This window comes from Suncus etruscus, chromosome 1 (genome assembly GCF_024139225.1).
Source record: "Suncus etruscus isolate mSunEtr1 chromosome 1, mSunEtr1.pri.cur, whole genome shotgun sequence".
In the NCBI taxonomy this organism is placed as follows: Eukaryota; Metazoa; Chordata; class Mammalia; order Eulipotyphla; family Soricidae; genus Suncus; species Suncus etruscus.
Genome location: NC_064848.1, coordinates 194,868,210 through 194,887,919, shown reverse-complemented (window position 1 = coordinate 194,887,919; position 19,710 = coordinate 194,868,210). Strand labels below are relative to the sequence as shown.

General features: G+C 43.2%; 1 protein-coding gene across 2 annotated transcripts in view; it reads right to left on the bottom strand.

The window, feature by feature from the left end:
* Positions 1-19,710, bottom strand: part of MAP3K3 (mitogen-activated protein kinase kinase kinase 3) — an 80,200-nt gene that overhangs the window by 37,057 nt on the left and 23,433 nt on the right. For both annotated transcript variants that reach the window (XM_049779246.1, XM_049779237.1), the window contains 2 exons: positions 14,449-14,548; positions 6,765-6,878 (listed from right to left, as the gene is read on the bottom strand). In XM_049779246.1, coding sequence (XP_049635203.1) covers positions 6,765-6,878; positions 14,449-14,548 — 214 coding nt within the window. The remainder of the gene's footprint in view (positions 1-6,764; positions 6,879-14,448; positions 14,549-19,710) is intronic.

Sequence of the window (19,710 nt, the reverse complement as noted above, 5' to 3'; positions counted from 1 at the left end):
GAAATAGAAGACCTAACAGCAGGCAGAAATGCCAAAATGATAGGTATTCTGACCTATCACAGAGGACCTGACATGAAATCTGTGAGTTAGTGCCAGGCCACAATCTTTTTCAACAAAGTTTTCAATGAAGTAAGCATAAAAACAGAGTAGGGACCAGGGAGATAGCTGTAAGGTCTGGAGCTCATATTTTACATGCAAGAGCTCCAGTACCACATGGTACCCTGAGCAGAACTGGGAACCACCAGCAGGGATGGCCCACTAACAGAAAAGAGGAGCTGGATAGATAGTACAGCAGGCAGGGTTCTTGCCTTGTATGCAACTGGCCTGGGTTTCATCTCCATCACATAACATAGTACCTGGAGTACCACCAGGAACGATCCCTGACAGCACAACTAGGAGTACACCCTGAGGACCACTAAGTGTGGCCCCCCCAAAAAAAAATCAAACAAAGAAAAAAGAGAAAAGAGAGAATGAATATGGGTTTGAGGTACTTTTCATTGTACATGGTTCTAACCCCTGGCACCACATATGGTCCCTTTGACTACCACAGGGTAGTCTGAACACAGAGCCAGAAATAGTCCCTGAGTACCACTACCAGGTATGGTCCAAATCCATTTCCTCAAAAAGAATTCTAAAGTCTAGCTGAGAGCTCCCAAGGAAGAGATTTAGTCAGCATTGTTCATCTTTTTGTTGTTGTTTTAGGGCCATACCCAGCGATGCTAAGGGCTTGGGGGACAATATGGGGTGCCAGGGATAAATCCAGGGCTGGCCACATGGAAGGCAAGCACACTACCTGCTTACTATAGCTCTGGTCTCACTACTGTTAATCTTTTTGTTTGTTTGTTTTTTGTTTTTGTTTGTTTTTGAGTCACACCCGGCGGTGCTCAGGGGTTACTCCTGGCTATCTGCTCAGAAATAGCTCCTGGCAGGCACGGGGGACCATATGGGACACCGGGATTCGAACCAACCACCTTTGGTCCTGGATCAGCTGCTTGCAAGGCAAACGCCGCTGTGCTATCTCTCCGGGCCCACTGTTAATCTTAAATACAAACCTTTCTTTGAAAAAATTATTTGTAGTTTTGGGGTGATATCTGTGATTGCTCGGGGCTTACTCTTGCCTTTGTACTCAGGGGTTACTCCCAACAGATGTAGAAACCATACGTGGTTCTGAACAGAAGTCAACCAAATGCAAGGCAAGCACCTTATAGACACAGTATTTCTCTGGCTACATTAATGTAAATCTTCATAAATATAAAAAATTGAACACAATTAAAAAAAAAGTTCGGAGACTAGAGAGATAGTTCATTAAGTAGGGCACTTGTCTTGGACACAGCTGACCCAGATTTGATCCCTAGCATCCCATATGGTCCCCCAAACCCTACCATGAATAATTCCTGAACATAGAGCCAGGAGATACCCTTGAGCACTGCTGGGTATGGCCACATGCAAGTCAATCACCCTACCTGCTGTACTATCACTATGGTCCATGAAATAAATTTTGGGTTTTTATTTTTTGGGCCACCCCAAGCTGTACTCAGGATTTTTCCTGGCTCTTTACTCAGTGATTATTCCTGATGAACCCAGAGGACCATATGGGATTCTGGGGACCCAATCTGAAGCAAAGTTTGTGCCTTACCTACTGTATTCTAGCTCTGACCCTGTCAAACAGTTAAGTATTGTGGCTGTATCTGAAGCTACATGAAACATTTAATGGATAGGAGAACTAGAGGCAGCTATCTACACCTTCTAACCAGGAGAGTGGATAGTTCACAGTTGGGGTGCTAAATCTCAACTGATCACATGATTAAACCCAAATTCCAATTCCAGTTTCTTCTGTAAGAAGTGTTTTGCTGATTATGACCTATTCTTGCTAACAGAAACATTCACTGTTGTTTCCTGAGAATTGGTAGGGAAGAGTTTCTAAACAGGGAAGAAGCTCTAAAATATTAAGAGCTCTACTTCTCAAGGCTTTTATATATTTTATTTTTTGCTTTTGAGCAACATCCAGTGATGCTTAGAGCTTACTCCTAGCTCTATGCTAAGGGATCACTCATGGTAGTGCTCAGTACTTTTTGTGGTGATGGGATCAAACCAAGACATGTGCAAGGTGAGAAGATCCTTATCCACTATACTTACTGGAGAGATTATCTCCAGCCCCAAAATCTTCTAAATATTTGGGATAAAATTTACTAATTTGTAACAACTATAATTACTAAACCATCTAAAAACAAGCTTTTAAACTATATTTAATGACTAATGGAAAGGGGAGTAATAAAAATAGCTTTAGTCAAAAAATCTGACCAAACTGTAGCAGGTAAATCGAACTGGATCTTTAAAAAAAAAAATTGTGGGGCTGGAGTGATAGCACAGCGGCGTTTGCCTTGCAAGCAGCCGATCCAGGACCAAAGGTGGTTGGTTCGAATCCCGGTGTCCCATATGGTCCCCCGTGCCTGCCAGGAGCTATTTCTGAGCAGACAGCCAGGAGTAACCCCTGAGCACCGCTGGGTGTGGCCCAAAAACCAAAAAAAAAAAAAAATATTGTGGGGCTGGAGTGATAGCACAGTGGTACAGCATTTGCCTTGCATGCTACCAACCTGGGACAGACCCAGGTTCAATCCCTGGCATCCCCTATGTATCCACAGTACCACAGTACCACAGGACATCTGATGGGAAATAGTAATCTACCAACCTGAGCCTGCCTGGAGCGATTTCTGAGCCAGAACCAGAAGTAACTCTGAGCACCGCTGGGTGTGGCCTAAAAACCAAAAGAGGGGGGGAGAGGGGGGGCTGGAGTGGTAGCACAAGCGGTAAGGCATCTGCCTTGCCCATGCTAGCCTAAGATGGACTGTGGTTCGATCCCCAGCATCCCATATGGTCCCCCGAGCCAGGAGCAATTTCTGAGCACATAGTCAGGAGTAACCCCTGAGAGTCACTGGGTGTGGTCAAAAACAAACAAACAAACAAACAAACAGAGAGAGAGAGAACACCACACCATAAGTCACCATCTCTTTCACCAAGCTCTAAAAGAAAATAATAGCCACTGATAGTTCCCAGTTACACCAGTCCTGGCTGATACATCTGTGGCCTTCTCATAAGGGGGGATGTGGTAGACTACCTTTTCTGTATGAACTATAATAGCTGAATGCCACCCCCTACACACTTTGACAGAAGCAGCTCAACTCCAGGACTTTATCAAACTTCCAAGCCACCAAATCTGATTCAAATCTATAGATCCTGCACTACAGAGCCCTGCGCAGATATGTGACATTTCAATTTCTTTTTTGTTTTGTTTTGTTTTTGGGACACACCTGGAGGCACAGGAGACCATATGGGATGCCAGGATTCGAATTAACTTCAGTCCTGGGTCGGCCACTTACAAGGCAAATGCCCTACCGCTGCGCTATCTCTCCGGCCCTGCAACATCTCAATTATCTTACCTCAGTGTCAGCCCTACAGTACCACAGGACATCTGATGGGAAATAATAATCTACCAACCTCAATGAGCCTTAATAATAACACAGAAGGCTCAACTAGCACCAACCACAGCCCAATAAATCCTGATTTTAGTAGCACATGGTGGGATATAACAATCATTTCAAACTGACCAACCTGTGTTGATCTAAGTTTTGATAATTCCATGTGTTCTCATTGTAACAAGCAATGTGGAAAAAATTTGTTTATGCCTGCATGGAGGCAAGCTATGATAGTGGGTGGAAAATGGGGGTCACATTGATGAAGGGAAAATCACACTAGTAGTGGAATTGGTGTTTGAATATTTAATGCCTAAAATGACTATTATGAACAACTTGGCAAATCACAGTGTTACAATTAGAAAAAATTACTAAGAGAAAAATAAAATAAAACACAAGTTGACCCAATGATATGATTTAGTTCAGCAGTGAGACTTACACCTTGCATGTATGAGGACCCTAGATTTGATCCCTGGTACCATAAAAATGAATCAGCTAATCCAAAAGATAATAGACACAGTCTGGCAAAGAGGAAAATGAAAGAACTGCAGAGAGGGGGGCCGGAGTGAAGAGGGCATTTGCCTTGACACAGCTGACCTGGGTTCAAATCTTTTTTTTAAAACTTTATTGATTGATTGGCTTTTGGACCACACCCTGCGGTGCTCAGGGGTTTTTCCTGGCTCTACAAGCAGAAATTACCCCTGGCAGGCTGGGGGACCAAACGGGATGCTGGGAATCGAACTGGGTCCCTCCCAGGCCAGCCACATGCAAGGCAAAAAATTCCCTACTGCTGAGCTATCTCTCCAGCCCCCTGGGTTCGATTCTTGGCATCCCATATGCCTCCCCCCTACCTCAGCACCCTCAGACTGCTAGGGGTAAACACAGAGCCAGGAGTAACCCCAGAGCACTGTTTGGTGTGCCCCTTCCCCAAAAGAAAAAAACGGAACTGCAGAGAGGGAGAATATGCTAAAGAATATGAAAAGATGAAGCCCGGAGAGTTGAAAGCAAGGTAGTAGGTACAAAACCCTGGATGCCAAGCTATGCTTGGCTTTTATATGATAAGCAAAAAAGAAAGGACTACAAGAAGTGTGGGTGTACCTATTTAGACCCTAGACCCACCCATTTCTGGGAGGGGTCTTGGGAACCGGATAGTAGGTGTAACCTTACCTGCTAGACCCTCCCATTCCTGGGAGGGGTCTGGGAAATGTTAGATAAGGCTGGGACCAAGGAAATTCGGGCCTTTTGGCTTTTTGCCCTTTTTTGGCTCTTGGCCCTTTCTGCGCTGCTGTGCGCTCTGGCTTCTGGGTTTCTGTGTTCTGGTCTTTGACCAGCATGGAGCCCAAAGGAAAGATGGCTAACAGGAAATAAGATGCAGGGCTAGCAAAATATTGCTGTGCTTGAAAAGTTATGAATAGGCCACACACACGTGGTGGCTAGGGCCTGAATAAAGATAATGCTTCCTGACGCCTGACTGTAAGTGAGTGATTTCACCTGGGCCTGGAACTCGTCGACTGCATGGAGGTCGCAGAGCCACGTGGGCTGGATGGCATCCTCCACCATCCAGCCCCATCGTTATTTATTTAACACAACAAAGAAGCAGTGAGTAACTGAAACAGGGAAACAAAATAATAAAGAAAATATACTTTACTTTAGAATATTTTCCAAGATATATCCTGAAATTAAAAAAAAAAAAAAAAGGCATGGGGCTGGAGGGATAGCACAGCACTAAGGCTTTTGCCTTGCACACTGCTGACCTGGGATGGACCCGGGTTCAATCTGCAGCATCCCATATGGTCCCCTGAGCCTGTCAGGAGAGAGATTTCTAAGCACTGAGCCAAGAGTAACCCTTGAGCACTGCCAGGTATGGCCCAAAAACCAAACTAAAAAAAAAAAAAGACATCTAGGACAGAGGACACCAATCCCAATCCATACAGGGCATTGCTATAATGTTATAAAATTCTCCCTTTTTCATTGTTTTTTGTTTGGTTGTTTGAGGGCCAAACCTGTATGTATCTGTGTTCAGGAATCATTCCTGGCAGGCTTGGGAGACCATATGGGATGCTGGGGATCGAACCTAGGTTGGCTGTGTGCAAGGCAGAGTCTTTCTAACTGCTTGATCCTGTGCCTCTATCACCTCAACGCCTAAGACTCCCTAGAAAATAAATGAGTACCTTCTATCTGAATTATTGTGCCATAGCATGTCCATAGTTTGTGCAGCACTGTAAACTGCAACTGCTTGCCATCACACGTAAGGAAAGAGAAAAAGGCAAAATGACAACCAGAAATATGCATTTAAAGAAGAGGTAAAAAACTGGAAAGTGTACGGTGGGTAGAGTCTTGCACATGGTAGACCTGGGTTCAATCTCGAGCATCCCAGATGGTTCCCCAAACTCTGCCAGGAGTAATCCCTGATCTCAGAGTAAAGAGTAAGCCCTGAGAATCATCTGGTATAATTCCCCCATCCTCACCCCCACCCCCCACCCCCAAAAAAAAAGCCAGCAGTAAGGAAGCACTTATTAGCAGATCACAAGCATTCTTGTAACATGGAGGAACCCAGGGGCAGCTTCAGCAAAGTAAACCCCTCACTTCTGATGGTCCTTCTAATTTGTCTGCCATCTGAAGGGAACAACTGGTGAATGACAGAGGCCTCCTATTCATGATCTTTCCCCATCAGACAGGAGGAAGTGTGATCTCAATGTATGTTCCAATAGAAAGTCAGTTACTGAGCAGTTGCACTTACAAGCTATGATAGCTTAGATTTTTTTTTTTTTTTTTTGGTTTTTGGGCCACACCCAGCGGCGCTCAGGGGTGACTCCTGGCTGTCTGCTCAGAAATAGCTCCTGGCAGGCACGGGGGACCATATGGGACACCGGGATTCGAACCAACCACCTTTGGTCCTGGATCGACTGCTTGCAAGGCAAACGCCACTGTGCTATCTCTCCGGGCCCGATAGCTTAGATTCTTAACTGCTTTACTAGTCAGTATCCCCATAAAAATTAAATCTTTCTTGCTGGATCTCAGGATCTAAGAATCAAGATCAAGAAAGAATACAAATATAGAAAAAAAAAAAAGATAAAAGATACATGCTTTTTGTACTTCCATATCAGAAGCAAAGTAACTTAAATTAAGTTACAGTTCTGATGCTAATGATCTGGCTTCTCAGAGAAATTACACGCACGACTTCACTGGCCACCAACATGCCTTAGGAGTGGCTGAGAAATGCAACTTTCTACCAAGGATGCAACCAAGGTAAGCTCTTAAAGGAAATGCCAGGTCAAGACAGGGGTTACTTACATGGTTTCTGTCCTGGGACAGCAGCAATATCCTAAGGCTTTTCATACTTGAGCTTCTATCCAAAATGTCAATTGCTTTATCAAGATCATCTTGGTTTTTCAGCAGGATGGAGAGCTGTGATAAAAGAAACCAAAACTCATTATTTTCAGTTTGCAAAAATAAAATAACAAAAACAGAGGTGGACAAATGGAGAAAAAAATTTTCATTGGAAAACTATATCATGTAGTTTGAAAAGATGTCATTGAAACTAAATAAGTATTTTCTTTTTTTTTTTTTTTTTTTTTTTGTGGCTTTTGGGTCACACCCGGCAGTGCTCAGGGGTTACTTCTGGCTCCATGCTCAGAAATTGCTCCTGGCAGGCACAGGGGACCATATGGGACGCCGGGATTTGAACCGATGACCTTCTGCATGAAAGGCAAACGCCCTACCTCCATGCTATCTCTCCGGCCCCGTATTTTCTTTTTGTGTGTGATTTTTTGTTTTTGGGTCACAACACCCAGCAGCGCTCAGGGATTACTCCTGGCTCTCTGCTCAGAAATCGCTCCTGGCAGGCTCAGGGGGACCATATGGGACTCTGGGATTCAAACCACCGACCTTCTGCATGCAAGGCAAACGCCTTAAATAAGTAATTTCTTATACATTTTAAGTATATAATAATTTTTACAACAAAGTTTATAATAAATTTTTAGTAAATGTATAGCTATGATATTGTCAAATTCAATTTAAAAACATTTTCACCACTCCGACATTTTTTTTTTTGTTTTTTTGTTTTTGGGCCTCACCCAGCAGTGCTCAGGGGTTACTCCTGGCTGTCTGCTCAGAAATAGCTCCTGGCAGGCACGGGGGACCATATGGGACACCGGGATTCGAACCAACCACCTTTGGTCCTGGATTGGCTGCTTGCAAGGCAAACACCGCTGTGCTATCTCTCCGGGCCCCACTCCGACATTTTTTAAAGAGCATGCTTCTATTTTTCACGTCTAGTCCTAGTCAACCACTAATCCATGTTTGTTTGTTTGTTTGTTTGTTTGTTCTGGGTCACACCCAGCTCTGTTCAGGGATCACTTTTGGCTCTGACCTCAGGAATTACTCCTGGTGGTGCTAGGGGGACCATATGGGATGCTGAGAATCAAACCTGGTTCAGTCAGTGCAACGCAAACGCCTTACCCACTGTATTATCACTCCACCCCCACTAATCTACTTTCTATCTTTAAAACATAGCAATTTTCTATCCTTAAGATATAAAAGTATCTTTTAAGATATTTTCTATCTTTACAGTTTCCCACTTCTAGACAATCTAGATAAATGGTTTCAACTCATATGTAATTTTCTGTTGTTTTGTTTTTAGGTCACACTCGGAGTTGCTTAGAGGCTGTCCCCAGTGTGGTGCTTAGGGGTTTCTCCTGGTGGTGCTTGATGACTATGCAGAGTGGGATATCAAACCAGGACTCCTGCACTCAAAGCACAAGCTCCAGCCCTTAGAGCTATCTTTTCAGTCCACAATCCCCAAAAGTTTTGCACCTAGCTTTTTTGCTTAGCTTAACCTTTTTTAGGTCATCTATTCTATATTATAGCACAGCAGTATTTTATTTCAATGTATCTTCTTAGGAAAGCTTAATTCTTTCTTTCTTTCTTTTTCTTTTTTTTTTTTTTTTTTTTTTTGGTTTTTGGGCCACACCTGGCGGTGCTCAGGGGTGACTCCTGGCTGTCTGCTCAGAAATAGCTCCTGGCAGGCACGGGGGACCCTATGGGACACCAGGATTCGAACCAATCACCTTAGGTCCTGGATCGGCTGCTTGCAAGGCAAATGCCGCTGTGCTATCTTTCCGGGCCCTAATTCATTCTTTTTAATTTTTTTTATTGTAAGAATTTATTCAAGAAACAAAAACTGATTAACATATTAAGGTAAACTGACATAAGAAAAGCTTAATTCTTAACAAATACCCTTTCCGGGGCCGGGCGGTGGCGCTAAAGGTAAGGTGCCTGCCTTGCCTGTGCTAGCCTTGGACGGACCGCGGTTCGATCCCCCGGTGTCCCATATGGTCCCCCAAGCCAGGAGCAACTTCTGAGCACATAGCCAGGAGTAACCCCTGAGCGTTACTGGGTGTGGCCCAAAAACAAAAAACAAAAAAAAAAAACAAATACCCTTTCCATGAACTGGAGAATTGGTACAGTAGACAAAGAAACTTGCCTTGCACATAGCTGAGTCAGGTTTGATGCCTACCACCCAAAATGCTCCTCTGAGCATCACCAAGAATGATCCCTGAGCATGATCCCTGAGCACAGAGCCAGTATTACTAGCCCTGAGCACCACCTGGTGTAGTAAAACACACACACACACACACACACACACACACACACACACACAGATACACACACAAAACACCAAAACAAACAGAAAGAATCTTTCTTCCCAAGATTTTCGAATTCCAAAGTGTTTTAGTTCCCATATTTCTTTCCAAATTAAGCAGTAGAATGTTCTACCCTATCCTGTGCTCACATTAAGTAAATAAGCGAAGATGAAGATGGGAAGAGAGAGAATAAAAATGGGAGTAACCCCTGATCGATGCCGGGTGTGAACCAAAAACCAAAAATAAATAAATAAATAAATAAATAAATAAATAAATAAATAAATAAATAAATAAATAGAATAGAATAAAAACTGTTACTGAAATATAAAGCTAGGGGCAGGAATAATAGTACAACAACTAGGATGTCTGTCTTATACAGGACATTCCATATGGTTTCCTAAGCACCACCAGGAGTGATCCCTAAAAGAGTCAGAATTAATCTTAAAAACCAAATAAATAAATTAAAAATATATAGAAATTTAGATCACAGTGCAAGATTTAATATCGTTATCTTAAAAATCAGTACATCCTCCATTTTCATCTTCATTACACTACAGTGTTAGAGATAAGATCCTTTTATTTTATTTTGGTATGGGGGCCACACCCAACTATGCTCAGGGGTTACTCATGGCTCTGCATTCAGCAAATACTCCTGCAGGGTCTGGTCCCAAAAAATAAAAACATAGGGCCCGGAGAGATAGCACAGCGGCGTTTGCCTTGCAAGCAGCCGATCCAGGACCAAAGGTGGTTGGTTCGAATCCCGGTGTCCCATATGGTCTCCCGTGCCTGCCAGGAGCTATTTCTGAGCAGACAGCCTGGAGTAGCCTCTGAGCACCGCCGGGTGTGGCCCAAAAACCAAAATAAAAAAAATAAATAAATAAAAACATAACAAATAAAAAAGAGAAACCATGGAATCAGATAAAATTTGTAAATCATTATCATATTGCAAAATAATATTTGGGTTGAGGCTGCAGAAATAGCACAGTGGATAGGGCACTTGCCTTGCATGTTGCCAACTGGGGTAAGATATTCAGGTCCCCTGTATGGCATCCCAAGTCCCACCAGGGGTGATCTCTTAGAGCCAGTAGTAAGACCATGAGGGATGGCTCCCAAAATAAAACAAAAACTAACACAGATAATTCTTGGGGCTCAGTAGAAAGTCAATGATCAAGGGCACATGCCTCACAAGAACCCAAGTTAATTCTGACACTACACTACCACACGGTCCCCTAAGCACTACTGGGTGTCGCTCTGGAGTTTCCCAACCTTCTGACCCAGTTGGTAGAACATACAAGGAGGCCCTACAGCTCCCCCCCCCCCAAGAATTGCTTCAAGCAAAACGAGACAAACAAAAGATTTTTCTTTCCTGGGTAATAATCAAAGAAGTAATAAATAGGGCCCAGAGAGATAGCACAGCGGTGTTTGCCTTGCAAGCAGCCAATCCAGGACCTAAGGTGGTTGGTTCAAATCCCGGTGTCCCATATGGTCCCCCGTGCCTGCCAGGACCTATTTCTGAGCAGACAGCCAGGAGTGACCCCTGAGCATCACCGGGTGTGGCCCAAAAACCAAAAAAAAAAAAAAAGAAGTAATAAATAAGAATTGGTGCATATGGGGGCTAGAGCAACAGCACAGAGGCAGGGCATTTGCCTTTCATGCGGCTGACCCAAGATGGACCTTGGTTCGATCCTTGGCGTCCCATGTGGTCCCCCAAGCCAGGGGTGATTTCTTAGAGCATAGCCAGGTGTAACCCCTGAGCATCACCGGGTGTGGCCCCCACCCCAAAAAAAAAAAAAAAGAATTGGTGCATATGTGCTGGAACAGAAAGACAGAGAGGAAATGAATAAATCATTGTACTAGTCGCTATTAACAACAAAGATTTCAATATCACTGGACATCAGACAAACCCAAATCAAAACCACAATAAAATACTTGACACCAGGACAGTTATAATTTAAAAAAACAGAATAACAAGTTCAGGAAAAAAAAACTTTCTATTTCTCTGGCACATGAACAGTCTTAACTACCAGAAAAGTATTTACCTACCAGTTTTATCCCCACTGCTAAACCTTCTGCTTCTTTTAAGTTGGGGGACGGGGAGAGGCAGAGAAATAGCACAGCAGGTAGGGCATTTGCCTTGCCTGACCTGGGTTCAATCTCTGGCATCCCCACAAGCCTGACAGGAGAGATTTCTGAGCACAGAGCCAAGAGTAAATCCTGAGCCCCACCAGGTATGGCCCAAAAACCAAAAAATAAAATAAAAGACTGCTGGGGCAGGGCTAGAGAGATAGTAGAGTGGGTAAGGTGCTTGACTTGCACATGGTTGATCCAGGTTCAGTTCCCAACATCACATACCATCCCTTACATATAGTCAGGAGTGATCCCTGAGCAGAACCAGGAGTACACCCTGAGTACTGACCTCCCCCTCAAAAGGAAAATGAATGCCGGGTAGGGGGGGAAATTACTTACAAATATAAAGGAGACAATATAAGCCCTGGTCCAGACCCACTTCTCCTATGAGTATTAGTTACCTGTACTGAGTGGGAAGGGGAAATGGCAATAACTAAATAATTCCTCACCTAGTACAAAAATGAAATTCCTGAGTTACTGGAAATTTTGTTGTTGTTGTTTTTTGTTTTCTTGGGTCACACCTGGCGGCGCTCAGGGATTACTCCTGGTTCTATGCTCAGAAATTGCCCCTGGCAGGCTTGGGGGATCATATGGGATGCCGGGGGATTCGAACCACCGTCCCCTCTGCATGCAAGGCAAACACCCTACCTCCATGCTATCTCTTCAGCCCTAGTTACTGGAAATTTTAAAAAGGGATTCCAACTTAAAAAAAAAAAAAAAAGAAACTAGATAAACAAATGGGACTACAGAAAAAAATGTAGCTTCTGACTTCAAAGGAAATGGTGATCAAGATACAAAGACCGCACATAGACTGGGAGAAATTATTCACCCAATACCCATAATATCTACAGTATATAAGGCACTGGTAGAGTGTAACAAAAAAGAACATCTAAACCCATCAAAAAAGGAGAAGATCCTCAATAAAAGCAATACAGGTAGCCAAAAGGCATATTAAAAAATAGTTCCATGGGGCCGGAGAGATAGCATGGAGGTAAGGCGTTTGCCTCTCATGCAGGAGGTCATCGGTTCGAATCCCGGCGTCCCATATATGGTCCTCCCGTGCCTGCCAGGAGCAATTTCTGAGCCTGGAGCCAGGAATAACCCCTGAGCACTGCCGGGTGTGACCCAAAAACCACAAAAAAAAAAAAAAAAATAGTTCCGTCAGGGCTTGCTGTATTGCCCCTTAATTGTGAGGTGAAACTAGAAGATACTCCACACCAGCCTGACGTCAATGTAGGATGTGCAGATTCCAGGATCTTTTTTTTTTTTTTTTTTTTTTTTTTGGTTTTTGGGCCACACCCGGTAACGCTCAGGGGTTACTCCTGGCTATGCGCTCAGAAGTTGCTCCTGGCTTGGGGGACCATATGGGACACCGGGGGATCGAACCGCAGTCCGTAGATTCCAGGATCTTTAATACAGAAATCTGATGCCAACAATAGGACTGCGTGAAAAATAAAACTGTATTGGCACTACAGACAATGACTTGGATTGAATAAACTAGTTTGCCTGGAGCCTAGAGTTGGTCTTATGCCAGGAAACTTCAGGGGTAGGGTCTCCTTGTATTTAGACCAAGGCTATTCCTTTCTATGACCCCCATATTTTGGTGGGCCTATGCAAACAATATTTGCCACTCTAATACCGTTTTTACTGTGCCCTTTTGAATAACCCAAAAAAAAAACCTCTTAAACTTTCGATGTTAACTTAAACTAATATGTATGTGCATGAATATATAAAAATACTATGCCTTCAAAGTTAAGGAGTCACATAAAAAAAAAAAATAGTTCCGTATCATTAATCATCAGGGGGATGCAAATCAAAACAACAATGAGATATCATCTCACATCAAAAGAACAAAAACAGGGCCCGGAGAGATAGCACAGCGGCGTTTGCCTTGCAAGCAGCAGATCCAGAACCAAAAGGTTCGAATCCCGGTGTCCCATATGGTCCCCCGTGCCTGCCAGGAGCTATTTCTGAGCAGACAGTCAGGAGTAACCCCTGAGCACAGCCGAGTGTGACCCCCCCCCAAAAAAAAAAAAAAAAAAAAAAAAGAACAAAAACAACTGTTCAACTGTTTTGTTGCAGCCTGGGAGAAAGGAACTCTCATTCACTACTGGTGGGAATGTCAACTGGTCTAGCCTTTCTGGAAAACAGTATGAACATTCCTCAATGTTCCGGGGAAACAAACCTTAGGGGCCCACAGACACAATGCAGAAAAAGCATCTGTACTCTTTTTTTTTTTTTTTTTTTTTTGCATCTGTACTCTTATGTTCATTGCAGCACTATTCACAATAGTCAGACCCAGGAAAAACTTGGGAACAGAGGACTAGATAAAAAAAAAACGAGAGTATATCTACACAGTGGAACAGTATGCAGCTGTTATACATTAATGACTATGGAGAATATTATGCTGAGTGAAATGATTCAGAGTGAGAGGGATATAGAATGTGAGATATTTAAAAAAAAATAGGTAGTATGGTAATGATACCTAAAGACAATAGATATAAGGGCTGGAGGACTAGTCCATGGTAAGAACTTGCCACAAAGAGTGGAGAATGTAGTTAGGTCCGAGAAGGGACCACTATGACAATAATGGTTAGAAATAATCACTCTGGACAAGAACTGGGTGCTGAAAGGAGGGCAAGTGATATGTATGATATGTCTTCAGAAACAATATTGCAAACCACAGTGCCTAAAAAGGAAATAACAAAAGGAGAGAGAACAGGGAGGGGGTGGGAATGTCTGCCATAAAGGTGGGAGATGGAGGTGGGTAGGGGGAGGAGAGGTCAGGAGAGATATTGGGGACACTGGTGGCAGAAAATGTACACTGGTTGGAACACTGTATGAGTAAAACTCAATCATGAGCAACTTTGTAACTGTGTTATCTCACAGTGATGTAATAAAAAATTATTAATAAATGTGACATCAATACAAAGAACACCAGCGAGACAGCTCCAAGTACCAAAACACTGTACAGCCTCTCATATTGCAGGGGCTACCTGAGGAGCAAGGGAGGGAGAGAAGGTGGGGAACAAAGGGAGGGAGGGAGGAGTAGAGAATGGGAGGAAGGGAAAGGGAGAGAGACTGATGACTGACTCTGGGAAATGGAAATCTGTAGATCAGAGGAATCAACCAAGAAATCCTCCAACAGGGAACAGAAAGATAAGCAGTTGTCCTCTCAACTCCACACCATCTACCTATTTTCTTACCTCATTGTTCATATAATGTAGATCAAGCGGCTGCCCAAATACTGTTGTCACCTTGTGCTCTACTTCTTCAAACCTCACAGGCCGGCTAAATGCTATAATTCTGAAAAGAACAGGAAGCGTGGTTAATTGTTTATTTCGAATGTAGGGTTTAGAAAACTAGGTTTCTGCACGACCTCTTCCTTTTCAAAATAGATTCCTTTGTTCTCTTTTACAGTTTTGTTTTTCTATTGTGCCTTTTTCTTTAACTACCATTATTTTTGCACTTTTCTTTAGAATATATCTTTTTTTTTTTTTTTTGGTTTTTGGTTTTTGGTTTTTGGGTCACACCCGGCGGTGCTCAGGGGTTACTCCTGGCTGTCTGCTCAGAAATAGCTCCTGGCAGGCACGGGGGACCATATGAGACACCGGGATTCGAACCAACCACCTTTGGTCCTGGATCAGCTGCTTGCAAGGCAAACACCGCTATGCTATCTCTCCAGGTCCTAGAATATATCTTAGGTTTGCCAAAGTAATCACAAACATTGCTCAATTCCATCCTTGGTTTCTATCACTTCAACTGAGCTCTATCAATGACAGTATTACAGAAGGTCACTTGGATTCTTTTGTGTTTGTTTTTTGTTTTTGGGCCCCACCCTGCAGTGCTCAGGGGTTACTCCTGGCTCTGTACTCAGAAATCGCTCCTGGGGTTGCCCCAGGATGGATGGATGGACCTGGGTTTGATCCCTGGTGTCCCATATGGTCCCCCAAGCCAGGAGCAATTTCTGAGCGCATAGCAAGAAGTAACCCCTGAGTGTAACCTCTGCTCTGGGATGCCGAAACCAGGTCTGTCCTGGGTCGGCCACATGCAAAGCAAACTCCCTGCCGCTGTGCTATCGCTCCGGTCTCTCACTTAGATTTAAAAAAAAAAATCCCATTAGATATATCCCTGGAGATTGGAACAACAATTTTTTTTGGCCACACCCGTTTGATGTTCAGGGGTTACTCCTGGCTAAGCGCTAAGAAATCGCCCCTGGCTTAGGGGGACCATATGGGACAACGGGAGATCAAACCGCGGTCCTTCCTTGGCTAGCGCTTGCGCCACCTCTCCGGCCCCTGGAACAGCAATTTTGAAGGCATGGTCTTACCTACTGAATGCCTCAACCTCAGGAACTCAAAAGATCTTGTCCATTATTCACTTCTGAGATGTCAGAGAAATTTTAATATTGATTGATTTCAGAACTGAGATTTCTTCTTCTTCCTCTTCTTTTTGGTTTTGGGCCACACCCAGAGGCGTTAAGGGGGTTACTCCTGGCAGTCTTGGGGGACCATATGGGATGCCAGGGATCAAACCCGAGTTGGCCGTGTGCAAGGAAAAATGTCCTACCAGCTGTGCTATTTTTCTGGCCCCAGAACTGAGGTTTTTATTAGTCACATGAATTGGTTACATGCCTGATCAATTTTATAAATCACAGAAGCATGCCAATACTGTTAATACTAAAACAAAAATATAGTTTCAGGCTAGATAATATAAAAATCAAGATCAATATAGTGGATAGGCCATTTGCCTGGCAAGAAGCCGACCCACATCTGATCCTCAGCATCCTATATGGTCCCCTGGCCCACCAGAAGTGATTCCTGAGCACAAAGCCAGAGTATGTCCTGAGACCTGCTAGGTGTGACCTCCTTCCCCTGGAAAAACAAAAAACAAAAAACAGGGGCCGGAGTAATCGGAGTAACAGGGCACAAGCAGTAAGGCATCTGCCTTACCCACACTAGCCTAGGACAAACCGCAGTTCGATCCCCTGGCATCCCATATGATCACCCAAGCCAGGAGCGATTTCTGAGCACATAACCAGGAGTGACTCCTAAGCATCACCAGGTGTGGCCCAAAAACCAGGGAAAAAAAAAACCAAAAAACAAAAGTACTGTTTCTTACTTATCTTGTAAGATTTTTGGAGGGAGGAGGGGCCATACATGGCTATGCTCAAGGGACATATAGTGCTGGGAATCAAAACTGTGTCAGCCATATGCCAAGCAAGAGTCTTAACTTCTGTATGATCTATTTAGCAGCTTGCTGCTTTTTCTGGACTCACTAGGTCAATTCAAAGAGCAATTTCTATTTAAAAAAAAAATAAGAACTGTTCAAGTAAAAAAAAAAAAGAAGAACTATTCAAGTAAGTATTAGTATATTTTATCATAAAAATTTTTTTGGGCCACACCCAGTGACGCTTAGGGTTACACCTGGCTATGTGCTCAGAAATTGCTCCTGGCTTAGGGGACCATATGAGATGCCAGGGATCGAACCCACGGTCCATCCTGGGTCAGCTGCATGCAAGGCAAATGCTCTGACCCCAAATTTTTCTTTTTTTGGTTTTTGGGTCACACCTGGCAGCGCTCAGGGGTTTCTCCTGGCTCTGCGCTCAGAAATTGCTTTTGACAGGCTCAGGGGACCATATGGAATGCCAGGAATCGAACTAGGATCCATCCAGTTTTGTCCACATGCAAGGCAAATGCCCTATCACTATACTATTGCTCCTATTTCATCAAAATTTTAACTTAGTTAAAGACTATTACTGTAAAACTGACCCCAAAAGATGATAATGAAGAAATAACATATCCACAGACTCAGAATAAAATTAGATATTTAAATTTATCACAACAAATGTTTTATTTATTTACTTATTTATTTTTTTGGTTTTGGGCCACATCAGGCAGTGCTCAGGGGTTACTCCCAGGGTTCTGCACTCAGAAATCACTCCTGATGAGAGACAGCATAACAGTAGGGCTTTTACCTTGCATATAGCCAACTGGAGATGGACTAGGTTCAATTCCTGGCATCTCATATGGTCCCTGAGCCTGATAGTAGAGATTTCTGAGTGCAGAGCCAGGAGTAACCCCCCTGAGTGCCATTGGGTGTGGTCCAAAAACAGAAAGAAAAAAAAGAAAGAAAGAAAGAAATCACTCCTGGTGGGCTTGGGGGACAATATGGGATGCAGGGAATCAAACCCGGGTTGACCACGTGCAAGGCAAACATCCTACCCGCTATGCTATCTCTCCAGCCTCTCTTGATTTCATTAAGATGATCTTAATAAATTGACATTTTTTTTTTTTTTTTTTTTTGCTTTTGGGCCACACCTGGTGACGCTCAGAGGCTACCCACTGTGTGCTTAGAAATTGCTCCTGGCTTGGGGCATGACCATATGGGACACTGGGGGATAGAACTGTGGTCTGTCCTAGGTTAGCGCATACAAGGCAAATGCCCTACCTCTTGCACCACTGCTCCAGTCCCTGTTGACACTATTTATAATCATTGACTTCAATATACAATAGTGGGAATTTCACACTGGCTCAACCCCTATACTAAATTTCATGTAGGTTCAGCCCAATACACTAAAACTTAAGTAATTAAAACAAAAATAAGCAAGGACAAAAGACAGAAAAAGCACATATATATACATATATATACTTGTACATATATACTTATATATGTTAAGTAACATAAGGGAAGAAAATAAAGGATTCATAAAAATGTTAGAAGTGGAAACTATTTTCCTACATATAACACAGATGAAGGACAAAATGAAAAGACATATTTCACAGTAAAGTTTATTTTTGTTTGTTTTGTTTTGTTTTGTTTTGTTTTGGGGTTAAACCCAGTGATGCTCAAGAGTTACTTCTGGGGCTGGAGAGATAGCATGGAGGTAAGGCGTTTGCCTTTCATGCAGGAGGTCATCAGTTCAAATCCCAGCGTCCCATATGGTCCCCCTTGCCTGCCAGGAGCAATTTCTGAGCATGGAGCCAGGAATAACCCTGAACACTGCCGAGTGTGACCCAAAAACCACAAAAAATAAATAAATAAATAAATAAATAAAAGGAGTTACTCCTAGCTCTGCGCTCAGAAATCGCTCCTGGCAGGCTCGGGGACCATAAAGGATGCTGGGATTTGAACCACCATCCACCCTGTATTGTCTGTGTGCAAGGCAAACACCCTACCACTATCTATCTCTTCAGCACTCACAGTGAAGTTTTAAACTTTGTGTTTGTTTTTGGGTTATACCAGTGGTGTTTAGGGGTTATTCCTAGCTCTCTGCTCAGAGGAAGTCCTTGTTGGTATCAGAGTAATCATGAGGTGGAGGGACTGAACCCAGGCCTCAAAACAAAGTATATGCTTAACCAGTTGAGCTATCTCTCTCATTCAAGCTTTAAACGTCTGATGGAGAAAAAAAAATTTTTTTAAATAAATATCAAACTTGGAGAACATTCTTGCAAAAAAACAGTGAGAAAGGCCAGAATTTAGCTCATGGGACAGAGATATAGCATGGAGGTAGGGTGTTTGCCTTGCATGCAGAAGGACAGTGATTCGAATCCCAGCATCCCAAATTGTCCCCCGAGCCAGCCAGGAGTAACCCCTGAGTGCTGCCAGGTGTGACTCAAAAACAAAAACAAACAAAATAAAATAATCTAGCTCATGTGGCAGAGTACTTCTTATATGTGTGAAGCTCAAGGATAAGGTGCTTGCTTTGCACGCGGCCAATCTAGGTTCAATCCCAGACACCCCACATGGCCTGAGCACAAACAGAAGTAATTCCTAAATGCAGAGCACCACCTGAGCACCACCAGGTGTGACCAAAAAGGCAAAAACAAAACAAACAAACAAATCCCAAACAACCGCTTTCATCTTTAGTAAATCCTGGCTAGAATGAATCTGAAGAAGATTCAAGAAGATTCGGTGTAGAAGCAGCACTTGACCTATATATAATTTCTATAGCTTTTGTTCTCCTCTATGCTGAAATCAAGATGTATATAGCTCATTTCACATATCCATAGTTCTGCTTCCTCTGACCAGATACTTTCTTTACTGTTATGTGACAGAGTGCTTCAAATCATTAGAGCACAAAACCATCCATCCTCTAGAACTGATGATTCCCACAGCTGCATGTTGCTATTAAAAAATCAAACTAATGGGCCGGAGTGATAGTGGTAGGGCGTTTGGCTTGCATGTGGCTGACCCAGGACAGATCTGGGTTCGATCTCCAGTGTCCCATATGGTCCCCCAAGCCAGGAGTGATTTCTGAGAGCATAGCTAGAGCATCACAGGGTGTGGCCCAAAAACAACCAAACAAAAAAATCAAACTAAATTAAAAACTGGCTCTCAGTAGTCAGACAGCAAGTGCTCATTGGCTATATGCGGCATGGTTACTGTATTGAACTCATATACATGTTAATCATAGTAGAATGAAAAATAATATTGAAAAATATTACTATAGATCACAATCTATCTTT